This window comes from Aulonocara stuartgranti, assembly GCF_965226115.1.
Source record: "Aulonocara stuartgranti genome assembly, chromosome: 13".
Classification (NCBI taxonomy): domain Eukaryota; kingdom Metazoa; phylum Chordata; class Actinopteri; order Cichliformes; family Cichlidae; genus Aulonocara; species Aulonocara stuartgranti.
Window position 1 is genome coordinate 22,652,524 of NC_138949.1, and position 17,328 is coordinate 22,669,851.

The 17,328-nt window shown below is 40.3% G+C and overlaps 1 protein-coding gene across 1 annotated transcript in view; it reads left to right on the forward strand.

Moving 5' to 3' along the window:
- The window catches only part of LOC309720465 (ankyrin-3-like), an 89,209-nt gene that overhangs the window by 29,864 nt on the left and 42,017 nt on the right, over positions 1–17,328 (forward strand). The window contains exons 4-22 of the mRNA XM_082557443.1: positions 1,863–1,961; positions 2,357–2,455; positions 3,781–3,966; positions 4,414–4,437; positions 5,960–6,058; positions 7,335–7,433; positions 7,613–7,711; positions 8,292–8,489; positions 9,017–9,115; positions 9,288–9,386; positions 9,469–9,567; positions 9,665–9,862; positions 11,060–11,158; positions 12,777–12,875; positions 14,533–14,730; positions 14,980–15,078; positions 15,725–15,823; positions 15,941–16,039; positions 16,151–16,246. Coding sequence (XP_082413569.1) covers positions 1,863–1,961; positions 2,357–2,455; positions 3,781–3,966; positions 4,414–4,437; positions 5,960–6,058; positions 7,335–7,433; positions 7,613–7,711; positions 8,292–8,489; positions 9,017–9,115; positions 9,288–9,386; positions 9,469–9,567; positions 9,665–9,862; positions 11,060–11,158; positions 12,777–12,875; positions 14,533–14,730; positions 14,980–15,078; positions 15,725–15,823; positions 15,941–16,039; positions 16,151–16,246 — 2,187 coding nt within the window. The remainder of the gene's footprint in view (positions 1–1,862; positions 1,962–2,356; positions 2,456–3,780; positions 3,967–4,413; positions 4,438–5,959; positions 6,059–7,334; positions 7,434–7,612; positions 7,712–8,291; positions 8,490–9,016; positions 9,116–9,287; positions 9,387–9,468; positions 9,568–9,664; positions 9,863–11,059; positions 11,159–12,776; positions 12,876–14,532; positions 14,731–14,979; positions 15,079–15,724; positions 15,824–15,940; positions 16,040–16,150; positions 16,247–17,328) is intronic.

The window sequence follows — 17,328 nt, forward strand, 5'->3', positions numbered from 1 at the left end:
ATAAGACAGGTTTTTGCTATGGACGCATCTCAATTCTGATCTAAAAGGAGTTCAGAGGAAGAGCCACTGAAAATGTTTTCCATATTTCTCCCCTGAAGCCTTTTACTGCCATTTAGTGGTCTGGCTCAGCCTCTGGGCCCCAGGCCACATGCCTAGTGCTGACATAAACATAAGACACAATAAAATATTCAAGATCAAGGAAAAAATCTTCCCAATTAAAATATTTCTGTATTGTGACCTGGAGGATGCTCGAGGATTAGTTTGATATGCCTGTGTCTGCTTGCATCCTAATGCCGATCAGTTTCCTCTTTAAGCAGCCAGAGGAGGCAACGCTATCGAGGATTCTTGTTTAGCAACAGCGTCTCTGTTTGATTCTAGTTATTGTTCATTAGCCCCTCCAACAGTGCTGCTCTCACTGTGGGAGAGTTAAACAAGAAGTCCTGTGTTCACTAATAGTCAGTGATACAATAACTGATCTTTTGAGCTGTAGTGGCATCGCTGCACTGGATTACATGAACTTAAATACGTGTCTTTAAAATGGTATTCATAGTGTTTGTTTAGCCAAAAATATTTGAGGGTTCTCAGCATGAAGGAATTTAAGGAGTATTTTTCTAATCATTTTTTTAAATAAGGCCAAGATCTTCACCAGCCTTTATCTGTGTGTTTTCAGTGCTCAAATGTACACTGTGAAAACATTGGCACATTTTTTCAAGCACAGGAGTTGGTATTTTTGCAAAGCTAAATAATGTAACTTGTCAGTTAGCTTCAAATAGTGCAGCCAGCACTTCTTTAACACTGCTGTTTAAGTGTTACCACTCATAAAGGCTACGATAGATCTGAATGAACACGATTCCAAACAAAAGCTGAAACGTTTGGCCTCAAACATGTAGTATTGTACTAATGTTGTGTCTCGTTAGACACATATGAATATATAAATATCTCTTCTCCCTATATATAAATATATCTCTATATATTTGTGCAACTTTTTTTTCATTTACAATTTTGATGGATATAGCTATGACATTTCTATATCTAGTGCGTAGAAAGAAGCTTTTCAATTTCTTTTACTGCATTTCTTGTGATTTATTTTGTTACTATGGCCTAATTACTTATATTTTGATGTATAGCAAGTTGAAATGCTCCAAAAAAAAGGCCATTACAGCATGTAATAAAGGTATAAACATAAGTACAATTAGCCTGTCAACAATAATAAGGTGACTAAATGAATATTAAAATAAAGTGACAGCGTATCAAAACACAGATATTTTATAAATCTGTCAAAAAAAATCATAGTGAAATAGAAGAAATCAGAGTTTCAACCATTAAACTAATTTTTGTATTCAGCAGTGCTTGCAAATAACTGTAATTTGGCATCTTTGGCAGCTTTGAGTGGTGGTGTAATAAACAAAAAGAAACTTGTCTGTTTGTTAGGAGCCATGGCTATCAGATTTCCCTGCTCCTGTATGCGCTATACGTGACTGATCGCTATTGTGCAAAAGAACCTTGTGATCAACTAGCATCAGGATCATGTGGCCATGAATCAGGCTGAGGGTCGACTCTGCCCTCACAAGGAACTGCACAGGTTCTTAAAAAGTCTCCACTAGTTTTATTTACCGGCGGGATAGGAAGTGACACATTGTTGGCACTGCATGCAGGGGGATGCCAGAGCTGGAATGCCAGCAGTACAAGCATGTGATCTGTGTAAGGGGATTCACAGGTGCACGTAGATACTGACGTGGATATATGAAGAGCATAGTGGCAATCAGTCACATTCACACACGCACACATACACACAAGCAAAACAGTGGGACAGGTGGGCCAGAGCTTAACACGCATTCCTTTGGTTGTTCCGTGTAATCCAGAAAGGAAACACTGCTCTGCACATAGCGTCGCTGGCTGGCCAAACGGAAGTCGTCAAAGAGCTGGTCACTAATGGAGCCAATGTCAACGCACAATCTCAGGTGGGATATACTCGAAATGCCTGCAAGTCAATGTCAAAATGACAGCAAGGTCTTGGTGGTCTGGCTTTAGGGTAGGTATAATTACACTGCTGTTGAGATGATCTATATCAGATAGTCGCTGACATACAGGGAGAAATCCTCACTGACAGAAACTGGCATAATGCCAACTAGGCCTCTGCCTCTTCAGGAAACTGCTTGTCCTTGCATTTCACATTTAACTCTATTAGATCGAAGCGAGAGAAAATATTCAGCCAGCTTCTTTCTCTCTGATAATGTCCAAAATAAAAAAGCAAGCAGAGGAAAAACTCTTTACCTTCAGACCACTGGAACATGTTTTGTTAAGATATACTCAGTGTGTAAAAGATTGTGTGTCTTTTGGTTCATGTTGTGTGCAGAATGGCTTCACTCCTCTGTACATGGCAGCCCAGGAGAATCACCTGGAGGTGGTGCGGTTCCTTCTGGAGAACAGCGCCAGCCAGAGTATCGCCACTGAGGTACTGTACATGTGTGTGTGTGTGTGTGTTTCTTGTGCTCACATGTGTGTCCATTTCTCTGTAGTATGTATCCGTGCATTTTCTATGCCACTGTCGTATCTAAGGTTTTTTTATCTGTTGTACTAACCACCTCCATCTCCTCTCCTCCTTTGTTTCCTTCCCTTCCTCCCTTTTTCCTCCACCCCCCACCCCCCCATTTTGCCTCAGTCTCCATCGGTGTCTTCATCTTTTTGTCTCCTTTTTCACTTTCCTGTTTCTGTCTATTTCTCATCTTTTTTGTCTCACATGATCCCTCTCTTATCTTTCCCCTATTCTCCTCTGCCTGCCCCACCTCCTCTCCTCCTTCCTCATCTCTTTATGAGGGACTAGGCAGAACTTCATTGATTGGTAGTGTACGGAGGAGGTAGAGTGACCTTGAGTGGGTCACTGATGAGGTCTGCTCTGCTCCCTGCCTCCTCTCTACAGCTGCTGTTACTGCTCTGATTAACGTTGCTTAGTCTGTGGAACACACGTACACTTTCCAGTCACAGCACGTTCACACAAACACACGTGCACATACGCAGATGATACAATACCCAGTGTACCCTGTCGTCTGCAAGTTTACATTTATGGGCACGCATGCACAGTATCTACTCAAACATGATATAAGGTAATATACAGGCTGGTGACAAATTAAAGGAAGTGCCTTAGCACTTCCCCCAGGAGGGTTCAAACCCAATTTTCCAATTAAATAGTCCCTTGTTTAGTATTTTGATGATGGCGATGGAGAGCACTGCACTGTCAGTCTATAACCTCCCATCAGTGTTCAGCTGGGCTGAGTCACCCCTCATCTTGAAAGAGGCTTATCAGGACAGGAAAAAAATGTGTGTATATATATATGTGTGTGTGTGTGTGTGTGTGTGTGTGTGTGTGCACACTTCTGCCCACACATACTGAGACATGCAGTATCAAAAACACAGTAAAATAAAATGGCAGAGCTTTTGGCTGAATTATGTATCATAAGAGCAATGTGAGTGGGAAATGCCGAAGATGTGAGCTGGAAATGTACAGTAACTTCTACATTATATGAAGTTATAATTAATTCTAAATGCTCCTCTAGGTCAAGCTGCCTCTATATTTTTATGAAAACACATCACTGTTATTGACATAGTTAACCTAGTTGTTTATTATAATAATTAATACCTTCAAATAATGTGAGCAGCCTAGATTCATCATTGCCTATAAAACTATTAAAAATCATTTTGCTTTTTATAAGCTGCGTTTAATTTGCTCTCATCATCCACGCCATCCAGCATTGGTTACTCATTTCTTCCCCTCCTTCGCAGGATGGCTTTACCCCTCTGGCAGTGGCCCTCCAGCAGGGCCATGACCAGGTGGTCTCCCTGCTATTGGAGAACGATACAAAGGGCAAGGTGCGCCTGCCTGCCCTGCACATTGCTGCACGCAAGGATGACACCAAGGCCGCGGCCCTGCTCCTGCAGAACGACCACAACGCAGACGTCGAGTCCAAGGTGAGCAAAAACGCTGATGCAGCCCATCTTTGGTAGTGAATGATCAGTTGATCTCTTTCTTTTTGCTTATTTGATTATTTGTTTTTAACACTGATTTCTTTGGTTTTCTTGATTGTCTTTTTTTTCCTGCTGCCTTTTCTCTTTATTGTTTGAATTTGTTGTTGATGCTCTTTCTTTCGGAAAAGAAGCAGAAGTACATTCATGTTTGTTTTTTGGCCAGTTTTATCTCTGAAAAGATTTGAGTTTGAGAATATCCTTCTCATTCTTAAAATCAAACTTCAAGTAAGAGCGCAGTCTGCACACCGAAACTTTTCTGCCGTAGATTATTTTTCACTGAGCTGCCTCTCCCTCTTCTGCTCCTCCACTTCATGTGAGTGAAGGCCCTTTTTAATTTGTTTTTTTTTCTCACTAATTGCCCGTTCTCTCCTCTCTTGGCTGACTCTGTAGATGATGGTGAATAGAACAACAGAGGTACACCTCTACTCTGTACATTATGTAGTGTTCATCCTATTCATAAAAACTCTGAAAACAACAACGACAATCACTTCAGTGCCCCTGACTTGATGCAGTAGTGTTTCTGCAGCCCTCTGTCACTCCCCCTTTTCCATTTTAGCTCAGTACTGCCTTCTTCCTTTTCATTGCTTCATCAATCTAGTGGATATATCTGGTCATTGAGAAAATCAGAGCTAAAGCGCATGCTTCACAAATACTGATTTAATAAATCTGAGGCTAAAGGCTTGGGTATCAAGGTTTTCCTTGATTCTAATGGTTTCATGGTGTCCAAAGCTGAAGTGTCTTATTTTTGGAAATCCCTTGTCACTGTTTAAAATATGTTGTCTTAATGTGTCCTGACTAAGTCCCTCCATGAAACTGATTAGCATGATAACCAGTGTACGCATGAAAAATGGTTATCATTCATTTGAAACCAGCAGTTTGTCCATAACTTGCATGGCAGTCTAATTCCCTTTACACTCTAAAGAACCCCTGCATTCTAGCATTAGTCAGGCTCTCTAATTTGTTTACTGGTGTATCCTTTATTGAGCTCTAGTACATCCAATATTCAACACTCACACCTAAAGCATTTTGCATGGGACCAAAGTAACAAGCTAGTGTGACACTGCGTCTGTGGTAACATTGGCCCCTTTTTTAAACCAAAGCCAGGTGGCCACCTTCTGTGCGTGCCTGTTTTGGTTGGCATTGTCTGTGGTTTTGGCAGGCTCTGATATGATTCATCCAAAAATGGCTTTGATTTCAGACTTATGCATTGCGTTAAACAAATGTGTACTCAGATAGAAGAAAGACACTGTAATCTGTTTTATATGAATAGTGTGTTTTTTCAAGGCAGATATAAATCATTTTAATTTTGGTGAACTTTGTGGTACGATTTCTCAGTTCAGGATATCGGTGGGGACACGTGTCTGAATTACTGATTGACTTTTGGCTCTTTGAAATTAAAATTCCAGCAGTTGGATTGTTTAATGTAAGACATAAGGTCACAGATATTTTCCAGTGTCTTTTAGTTGCTCCGACAGCTAATCCAGGAGTTATATCAGGATACATCTCTCATTGAAGATGTTAACAAATGGAGATTAAGTTCATTTGCAGGGTGATTATTTGCAGCTAAAAATATCAGAATGCTGTAAATAGAATTAAACAGATTTACACCAGTTAGCTCTTGAGCTTTCAAATCAAGTTGTATATTACACTCATATCTTTGTAATTAGTTTTTTGTCAGTTAAATGTAAAATTGTTATATTTTAGTTGGGCCCATGTTTGATTCTAACAGTTTTAGAAAAAATAGACTTTTTCTGCAACTGTTAGAAAAGTCAGGTGTCAGTGTAGCAGTGTGCAACCAGTGTGTCCTTGTTTGATGTAGTGGGACTTTGTAAAGCCAGATGTTTGATCTTGTGTGAATGTTGCTCCACTGTTTTTTTAACATGGTGTGTCTATTTGTCTGTCTGCACGTGTGTTGTTGCATTTCTTCAATCCTCAGAGTGGTTTCACCCCCCTCCACATCGCAGCACATTATGGCAACATTAATGTGGCCACGCTTTTGCTGAACCGCGGGGCTGCTGTGGACTTCATGGCTCGGGTGAGTTTCTACTGCCCTCTGCTGGTTGGGAAAGGTGTAACCATTACACACAATAAATATGAATATGGTATACGGGTATATTTAATGGATTAAAAAAAAACTATGAAACGGTAAAACAAAGGTATAGCTTAGCTTTTATGGCAGAGGAAAATCACTTTGATTTCCCAAACATCTGTCACATTTATGCTCCTTGAAAGCAAAAGCAAAGAATAAACTTATATTTTGCATGTAAACCCTTCAGCAAAATAGGATGGACTGAAAATATTGGTGTCAAATGTGGGTTTTTTTTTTTTTACATGAATTCTGTTTGTGGACTTTTCATTGATAGGCGAATGCATATTTTGTTTACTCAAGGGAAAAAAACAACAGTGAAACCCAAACCACCCACACACAAACTTTAATGTCAAGTCAAGTAGAGTTTTATTGTCAACCCAACAATATACACTCAAGTATACAGTGGGACGAAATATCATCCTCTTGGATCAAAGGTCAAAATGTAAAAATCAAAATGAAATAAATTCAAATATGCATTTATACAACTATACAGAAATAAGATAAACTAAGAATAAATACAACAGTACTGGACTTGAATAGAAGAGAATGAATGAATAGAAAATAATGAGAATGAATATAAATAAATACAATAGTACACATACAGAATAGTGCAAGTATTGGAAGTAATGTTGGTACGATGAAGCCTAATGTATTTGTGTTCATTCCCATAAATATATAGGTATTCAGTGGTAAAGAGAAAGAGATTCCTGGATTAATAAAGACCCTCATGAAATGGGAGATTTTTTAGAACAATGGGACATTTGTTATATATGTATCTGTTATGTTATTCTCAGACTGAATTCATATTTTTTTGAGATATGATTAAATATAAAGACCTGGAAGAGATTTTATGTGACATATACAGAGTAATCTCAGTGATGTTGTCTTAGAAAATGGGTTTCCATATTAGATGTTTACTAATCAGAGTGATCAGTGGCCTATAATTGAATCAGCTAGTGTGTGAAGCAGTGTTTATGTTTGTGCTGCTTTTATACTGATTACAGGTAAGGTCCAGAAAATTATCCACCAGCAGTGGTGGATGGTTAAACAATGGAGCTGGTTTACAGCTGTTTGCTTGAGAGCAACAAAGCATTACAGTCTGTTGCAGACTAGTCAATTTCATGACGAGTTTCTAATGAATTAATTCTGTCTAATTGTAGATATGTTTAAATGCATAATGTGAGAGCAGAAGCGTCTAAGAGTTTTCCACTTTTTCACTTAGAATGACATCACACCGCTTCATGTGGCCGCAAAAAGGGGCAACAGCAATATGGTAAAGTTGCTGCTGGACAGAGGGGCCAAAATTGATGCAAAGACCAAGGTAAGACTTTTTTCACAATTAGAAAGGCACTTGAGGCTGAAATATATGTTTTTTAGACTTACAGAAGTTTTTGTCTGTAGCAGTATTTGATTTTGCACAAACGGAAGTTTATTAAAATTATTTTACAGTAAAATGCAAATTTAAAAAAGTGTTTCATTTTGTTATTTTGTTCTTTTAAGGACGGTCTGACACCTCTTCATTGTGGGGCACGGAGCGGACACGAGCAGGTGGTAGAAATTCTTCTGGACAGAGGAGCTCCTATACTGTCCAAGACCAAGGTAGTTACTTGGATGATCAATTCAGGAGATGCTGCTAAGCTCAGAATAGGGAAGGAAAGAAAGTTCACAAACACATGACATCTTTTTCATTAAGTTAAATATAAAACAGACCAGAATAGATCACTATACACGATGTTAATAACACTGGAATACCTTTGTTTTCAAAATCAGCTCTCCTAACCACTCGGAGCTATTTAAATAATTGTCATCCACTCACATAGCAGGTCTGTTGTTGTTGCTGTAGTGTTGTCGCATTGTCTCCATAACATCTGTGCGACCTCTCCAGAACAGCCTGTCTCCGCTGCCTTCGCAGCCCTACAGTTTGACCGCGCAGGACGACCAGTGTAACAAAATAGACATTGTTGTAATGGCCTCGTTATAACAATGCTTCTGTAACCTTCTCAGCAACTTCCTTCGCAGTCTTTCTGTGCAGCGCATGGCCGCGTCCTAACTTACTGTGTCTGTCTGTCCATCTGTCTATGTGTCCGTCTGCGTGTGTGTTTGTCGCTCTCTTTCTTTGTCTGGCTCTCTCTTTCTCTCCCCTTTTCTCTCTTTCTTTCCCTGTCTCGGCCCTCTATAGAACGGCCTATCGCCTCTCCACATGGCCACTCAGGGGGACCACCTGAACTGCGTCCAGCTCCTGCTCCAGCACGACGTGCCCGTGGATGACGTCACCAATGACTACCTTACGGCGCTGCACGTTGCTGCCCACTGCGGTCACTATAAGGTGGCCAAGCTCATTGTGGACAAGAAGGCCAACCCAAATGCCAAGGCTCTGGTAGGGATAAAGCCGTACAAGGGGTGTTAAGAATGGGGGTGCAAAACAGAAAAGTCATGTGATCGTGACAAAAAAATCACGTTCAAGAAATACTGAAATGTTGATGTTGGTAGGTGTTAGTCACCAAAAGTTTTGCTTTTATGATTAATATTATACTCATAGAAAAAATAAATGGTTTGGTTTGGGTAGCTTTACAGTGCAGAAGTCTTAGCACTATAATATAAAGTTTTACTGTGTCTGTCTATTTTCTGATAGTTTTGTCTGTGTTGGATATTTTGTTGTTGTTGTTGTTGTTTTTTAATGATATGGACTATTTTTGTGTGAAATAAATAGATATGTGCTGATACGAATGTTTAAAACAGGACTGAAAACAGGTTTATTCCTCATATTTACCTTTTCTTTACCACACATTTGCATCCTGGCACATCTCAGCATTCACTCATTTGCACATGTTTAGAGGCTGTGGGGAGTTTCTCAGTGATCGTACTGGAATACCAGCCTTAGCTTTACACTTTCTCTTCATGCAGAATGGTTTCACTCCGCTTCATATCGCCTGCAAGAAGAACAGAGTCAAGGTGATGGAGCTGTTGCTTAAACATGGAGCGTCTATCCAGGCTGTCACAGAGGTAATAGAGCATACTGGAACACCTTTACTCTTCTGTACCATTTAATACATAATAATTACTTGGAATTGATCTTATTGTTGTTTGGTTTTGATGTTCAGGATAAAACTTGGTTGCTGATTTGGTCTTTAGTGTTTTAATGTTTCATGTTGATCATCGTATCTATTATCTGCAGTCCGGCTTGACGCCCATTCATGTGGCAGCCTTTATGGGCCATGAAAACATTGTCCATGCGCTGACGCACCACGGAGCTTCGCCCAACACCACCAATGTGGTAAGTAGACTAATTTTAATGTACTACATGTCGATACAGATTAGAAAATCTCCCTTTTGCCAACAACCTTTGTATCTTCCAGCGAGGAGAGACAGCTCTCCACATGGCAGCCAGGGCAGGCCAGGCAGACGTAGTCCGATACCTGCTAAAGAACGGAGCCAAGGTGGAGACCAAGTCCAAGGTTAGAACACAGAGCGTCATTATCAATCACTGTGTCAAGGAGAAAACAAAAAGGGATACAGAACTGGGCCAAAAAGTCACTTCCCCTCTCTTTGCAGGATGACCAGACAGCGCTGCACATATCCAGTCGGCTGGGGAAGGTCGACATTGTCCAGCAGCTGCTGCATTGCGGTGCGTCTGCCAATGCTGCCACCACCTCAGGCTACACCCCCCTTCACCTGGCTGCCCGCGAAGGACACCATGATGTTGCTGCCATGCTCCTGGACAATGGTGCCTCACTCTCATCTGCAACAAAGGTATGTCTTGTGGAAGATTAAGCATTATATTGCAATGTAGATAATGTTCCCATTTTCCAGTATCTCCACTAGTAGGCATGGTTTTGTTTCGAGTGGCCTCCAAGGTTCTTGTCATATGAAATAAATGCCTAAATACGTCCTTCTCCCAGCAAAAGAATTCATAGTCTAAGCATACTAAACTGACTAAACTGACACACAGATCTGACTAATTGCATAAAAGTGCATTGCTCAAAGTATAAAATGGGTGTGGAAGATGTGAGTGTGATATGTTTCTGTGGACTGTCTTTGAAGGTGACTTCTGTTAGCAGAGCAGATTAATGAAGGGTAAACCCCATGGTGGGCTCTTACTTCCTCACACACACACATATAGCATCTTTTGGGACTTTACCTTAGTCGGCTTTTCAAGCAAATGATATCATATCTGTGTGAAAACAGAAAATTTGTGCCATCGAGCAGATTAATTGACCCCTTTTAGGTGTTTATAAAGCAGATTAAATGAATAGAAATTTAAAAACTGGCACGATTACTAGCTATCCCACAAATGAGGTCAAGTGTTTCAGAGAAAATGGGAATCTGTGGAGTCCCACATTCCTCTGGAAAATATGATCTAATGTCTTTAAATATCTTTGCAGACACACAGGAAGGAAGCCAAGTGATCACACTGGCAAATCAAACCCAGCATCACAGCAAAACGTGTAATAGACATGCATTTGCCTCAAGAGATAGTAAAGACCTTTGCCTTACTTTCTCAGTGTAATGAACCCCTATGGAGAGAAAATTACTCATGCACAGACAATACTCATTTGTAAGTTATTTTGCATTTGAGTCTTGTTAATAAAGTGAATCCATCCTAATTTAAATATGGCTAAAATATAACTTTATTGAAAATGTTTTCACAATGTTGAACTTTTTAACCTATTTGGACTGCAATGTTCGGTGTCCTGTGTCTTATGAAGGAAAGAGATGTTACTCTTAAGATCAAACTTTCTGTTTTGTTCAGTCTGAATAACACAAAATCTTTGCTGCTGCTGTTTTGTTTTCATTTGTGACTTGAGCACTGAAAGACAGTGAGAAACTATGTTGCTTAAGGAAAAGCTCGATCCCACACCAGCCAAGTGGGACCTAAAATAATGCAAATATTCACTTCCTGTTTAAATACCCTCACTACTCCCTGCTCTCCCTTTTTTGGCCCAACAGAAAGGATTCAGTCCCCTCCATGTGGCAGCAAAGTATGGCAAGATGGAGGTAGCCAGTTTGCTCCTACAGAAGGGAGCTGCACCTGATGCTGCTGGAAAGGTGAGATGTCTGAAAAGGCGGAGAGTTTCTTGAGTATAAATTTAAGAAACAGAAAAAGATGACCTGTTTAAGACGAGCAGGCAGGTTCAGCAAGGAAATGACAGACAGCAAAAGTGCAGTATAAACCTGAAATTCCTAATTTCATGTCCTCATCTCTAAGATAGTCAGCAGGGCTGTGTTGTGTTTTCTGAGCTGCAGCTGGCCCAGATGCTGGGAGGTAGTAGTGTGGTGGAAGCAAGCTGAGGTCTGATCACAGTGCGACACATCAAACAGATGCTTGTCCTGTTGCAAAAACCTTGTAGGCAGATTTCTTTTATTCCACTGAGAGAGACTTAAATAGCTGAGACCTGCTGGCACTAGTCGTATGTGCATCTTTGCCACCATCTGAAAGCGTTTAACATAAAGACTGTCAGATATGATAATGAAACTTCCACAGTGTCTGGTGGTGTCATGCTAAAATCTGCCTCAGTGTCAGATACACAAAGAAGAAAATCAGGTCGTTATTATTATAATACATTTTATATCAAGATGAAAATAAAGACTTTAAGATATTATATGGTTTTTTTTATATCTTTTGGTAGAAATAATGAGTATGTCACATCATATGCCGCCCTGTTTGATCACTCTGCGTGTGCGTTTTGATGAGAAAACATTGTAAAACACTTTTAGAGCCTAAGATTATAAGGTACTCCATATATACAGACCATTATTTACATAATGCCTCCATCATCTAACTCTTATAGAAAGTATTAAGACAATGACATGACCTTGAAACTCTCTTTATGGAAGGTTGTTGTTAGTGAGCCACACTGTGTGGAGGCCTGGTTGGGCATTCACCTTCTGTGGGACACGTCCTATGAAAGAGTAATTGCGAGCACGGTTTTGGGGTTTAACATGAGTGATGCAGACCCTTTAATCTCCCACTTGTGTCGATGGATACACTGAGAAATCTTGTCTCAAAATATATAATTTGAACAACTAGTGGCAGATAAGCACATGCTTTTGGTTAAAAAAAATTATTAGATTCAGTTTTCTGATCACATTTTAAAATAATAACTAGACCTTGCTGCTTCTGCTGTTGGTAAACTAATACTAATCCTTCTTCTGCTGCTATAAAAATAATGCTTTAGTCACATCTTTGCTGGCCAGTGAAAAGTGTGTATCTTCAGTTTTGGTGCTTTTGCACACTTGAGATGACTTTAGCATGTTTTGACATGGCTATTGAATTCCAAATCAAAATACTGTAGCCGTTGTAGATAAGTGCTGCAAAGTCAACATTTTGAAGATACATTGAAATCTATCAGCAGGCCAGCAGGAAAATTCTCTCACTCAGTTTCCTAATAATGCCATCTACCTTTAGCGCATGAAGTTAGAGCTCTAACCGTCTCCTATACTTTGTATCTTTCATCGGTTCGATGCCCATCTCTAAAAATTTCTTAACACAGTTTTAATTTGGCTCTTTCATTTTACTTGTCAGCGTGTCTGTGCTTGGGTGTGGTCGGTGATCTTCTAATCCCGTGTTGTGTTGCATGCCTGTGTGTATGTGTTCCTGTGTGTGTGTGTGTGGATGTGTCTCTGCATTTGTACGTGTGTGTGTGTGTGTGTGTGGGTGTTTTAGAGTGGGCTAACTCCTCTGCATGTAGCTGCTCACTACGATAATCAGAGAGTGGCACTGCTGCTGCTGGATCAGGGAGCTTCCCCACACGCTGCCGCCAAGGTATCCACACAGACACATATCAATACATGTGTTAAGAGGAACTCACCTGGCTTATCACTTACGTAACATCCCATTTATAATGATTTATGTGTAATATTCATCCGTGTGAATGTGGATCTAATGCTCGCCCATTTCCTCCATCCGTTTCATCATTTATCAGTGAAAGTGTGAGTTTTATTTTGTGCTCAGTCAAGTCTTACAAACCACCTGACCAGCCTGAAATGAGGTCATGCTGTCAGCAGATTTGAGTTGCTGGTTTGCTACATATTGCAAGCAATATACTGTGTTTCTCCTAAAAAGAAGAAATGTAATTACTCCAGAGTCAGTAATAGTGCCAAACCACTAAAATTTCCTTTTTTTTTTGTCTGTTCAAGAGTTGAGAAAATGATGTATTCCCAATAAAACCTAAAAAAAAGCTGTTAAGTTAGACAGACAAACATAAGTGGTCAAGTCATGGTTTGTCTCCTGCCAGGCTTTAAGAGTCTGTCGAAACCGCAGAACGAGTGTGAGCAAAAAGCCAGAACCAACCAAAAATGTGGCAGGAAATGCCTGTTTTGCCTGGACTGTCAAGTGACATGCCACAAAGGGAGACCAAAGCTTGCAAAGCCACTTTGGTCCATCCTAGCTCTCTTTCTCTCCCTTAATCTGCGTCTGTCTAAATTTATTCCTTTGCCTTTCTTGTCGCCTTCCCACACTCATTCTGTCCTGCCTTCTTGCTTTCTCTCTTTCTTTCTCAAATTGTTTTTCATTTGGCTGGGTTCTAAAGTTAGTGTGCTTGATCTAATTTAAGTGCTTTTGGAAACAAATCAATCAGTGTGTAGAGAGAGGAGTTGTATAGAGGCGCTAACACAGATACACGAGTAGGGTTACTATTGCAGTTATTGCTGCAATAGTTCCCTGCAGTACCATAATCTGTGCTCCGTGTGTGATGTTTTTCTACTTAGTGATGGAGATAGAAAAAAATGGATTTTGACTTGAAGTATAAGTCTTGCTTTACACAGTGTAGTAAATTAAATCAAAGAAGGAAGCCAAGTTAGGCTCTGTAAATAGAGGCTCTTCCCTCTTCCAGACTCACCTTATCCTTTTACTCACTCTCATTTGAGCTAGAATTACCTTCTCCCTTGCAGACCTCAAGGCTACCCAGAGGTTTGAATGTAGCCCTCCTGCTACTTTGTAATGTTTTCTCTCAGGTCCTCTCCTCCACAGTAGCAAAAAGGAGGAAGCCAGGGTGGTGACTGTTCACGTTTAAGTTGCACTCCTGTTTCTACACTTTGTCTCTAGCACTTTCACTGTTGTGAATGTGTGTAACAGCTGAGGTCAACCTTCTGTCTGAGGTTTTCCCATCAGTTTTACCTGTGATACGTTAGGCTGGCCACACTAGCCTCATGACTGTCAATAAGTTGAAAGACCCTTGTGCTGTAAGTTTGTTTTCATGACAAACTGGATTATACGTCCTGATGCAAAATTACAACATTTTTAATCAAAGCTGTATCCTGATTTTCAGCTGCATCTATCATGTAATAGATCTTTAGTTTTGTAGATAAAATGAAAATTACTTTTAGACACACCCTTCAGCCCTGCCCATAGTTTAAGTTTTACAACCATAGAAGAGCTCGGTCCAGCCTCCTAACCTCTACGCCTCTCTTGCGGACCTTAGAACGGCTACATGCCCCTTCATATCGCTGCCAAGAAGAACCAAATGGAAATTGGGACCACACTGCTGGAGTACGGTGCAGACACCAATGCAGTGACGCGGCAAGGCATCAGCCCAATTCACCTTGCAGCACAGGAGGGCAACGTGGATCTGGTGTCACTGCTGCTGACCAAGAACGCTAATGTCAACGTGTGCAACAAGGTAGAATCTGTCACATAGCTCTAGTATTTATACAGGAACTACTACAAATGTAATTAAGCTTACACATGTATATGGCCCACAATCCTTCTTACCCAGTAGACAAACACTTGTCATGATTTTTGCCATAACACATTAGACTTCTCAAACAAGTTTTCTGAAAAACACCCTACTTTTCATTCTTCTTCTGCACACCCACCCTAATAAATGTAATTGTGGATTTGCATGTTTTTCTCCTTTTTTCATATACAGAGCGGACTAACACCACTCCACTTAGCAGCTCAGGAGGACAAGGTCAATGTTGCTGAAGTCCTTCTCAATCATGGGGCTGATGTCAACCCACAAACAAAGGTACAGCTTTCTCAGATGACTTCTTGCACACATGGGAAAACTGTAAATACTTGAGTAGGCAGGTTTGCTGCATATTTATACTTTTTTAACTTCCATCAGTTAATTTGCTTTATGTGCTTATCCTGATTTTCCTCTTTAGCTTAACACGCTCATACACTCACTTGTCTGCCGACATCTCAGTTGCTGCATAAATAAAGGATTGTTACCTGAGTAGAAGGTGATCACGTTGTTATGGATGCAGCAAACACATTCATGCACATAATCACGTTCACTAAGAGCTGCAGTAGCTAAAGGTTGGGCTAACACAAGGTTATTTGTGGTGTGTTTGTGCTGACAGGACAGTTGTTTACAGCAAAGAGGTTATTCACCCACTGATCTCCATGATACACAAATACATAATTCATAGAGCAGATGAAATACGATGCAGTTTTAATTTAGGATTTAGAGAAATCCCATTATGTGAGAGGATTTATATATTTGCCTGGTAAATTTTACACTTAAAATATAAACTTTCCAAAATTCAGGCCAGCTCTCTAGTAAGCTGTGATGTAACAAATTATAGTCTGCAGTAGGCACTTGTGAGTAATTTTCCGTCCTGTTTTAATTGAATTGTCTGTGCCTCTTCTGCCATCATTTGTCATTCCAGATGGGTTACACTCCGCTGCATGTAGCTTGCCACTATGGAAATGCAAAGATGGCAAACTTCCTGCTGCACAACCATGCCAGAGTCAATGGCAAAACCAAGGTAGACACACAGAATCACACACATACAGTCTTGTATCGCTGAAGACCTTCCTGCAATCCTGCAGTGTATTTGCATCTTTCCTGGACAAACTGATTGTGTTTGTCTGGCTGTGCTTAGAACGGGTACACTCCTCTACACCAAGCTGCTCAGCAGGGCCACACCCACATCATCAACCTGCTGCTTCAGAACGGGGCCTCGGCCAACGAACTCACTGTGGTTAGTACGCAAACACACGGGCTAGACAGCAGAGCTTAAGTTTGAGGAAATACTGAATGCTTTTTTCCTTTCTGTGTGTAACTTCCTCTGTGTGTTTTTGTCACTGGTAAGAATGGGAACACTGCCCTATCCATTGCCCGCCGTCTTGGTTACATCTCTGTTGTTGACACTCTGAGGCCTGTGACTGATGAAAACTTGGCCACTATGGTAAGACACTGACTTCTTGTCAATGCCATCTCACATGCTTTAAGACATACAATCTTAAGACATATAATTACTTCATACATCAACTGATGGATATTTTGTGTAACTTGACAGCTGGGCAAAGATTCTGTGCTTCTTATTGAAAGGTTTTAATATATGTTTTCTTTTTTTGGGTGTGTGAGACTGTGTGATTTTTATTGATGATTCAGCTTCATTAGTTTAAATAATAAACTGACAGCTATCACATTTTAGCAAATTAACATGAGCAAATCTCATTTTCCAGACACTGAAGGGTAAACTTCTATGTTTTATTTTCTTAGCAGCCATTTATTTTTATTAGGGTATTAACTATGTGGAAATCAGCTTTGTCACTCTGTGATACTTTACATTTTCATGCAGTTTCTGGTTTTAATTGTTGGTGCATTAAAGGATTTTCTGATATGTAAGATTTCAGAGTTGATTCCAATGCTTTTTGGGCTCTGACATCAGGAAAAACAAGAATATCGGAACTAAAAGTTGTACAGTGCATTAGAAATAGTATCACTTTGGTTGTTTGTTGGATTAGGAAGGTTGTTTTTTGCTTAAAAGCGAACATTAGAAATAAGGTTTTTTATTTGTCTGTGAAACTACTAGTGTTTTCTTACCGAGCAGCTAGCTCATTGCCAAAAATAAACCGTGGCCGTGGACAGCCAGCAGCACACTGTAAGTGGAGTTAAGGTGTGAATACTGCAAATGAGCTTGCAAGTCAGTCTGTCACGCTGTGTCACATGTGTGAAGTTGTCCTGCTTAAGAGAAAGGGACGGCTCAGATTGGAGCTTAAGGATTCCCCTCGTATAGCCAACGTTACTAACAGCAATACTAACAGCTGACCCTAATGATCAGATGAGTGAGGTACAGAAAGACAGGCAGTGATGAAGAAGTGACAAGCGTGTGAGGGGGACAGTGAGTGAAGAGCCAGGAAAAGGGGTCATTGAGGATCCAGCACAATCAGCAGGAAAGTGTATTCGTCATAAATGCTTCAAACCACAGGAGTGTGAATAAAAGATCAAGGTCATCTCCTCACACCTCAGTGTGCCTGATCTATT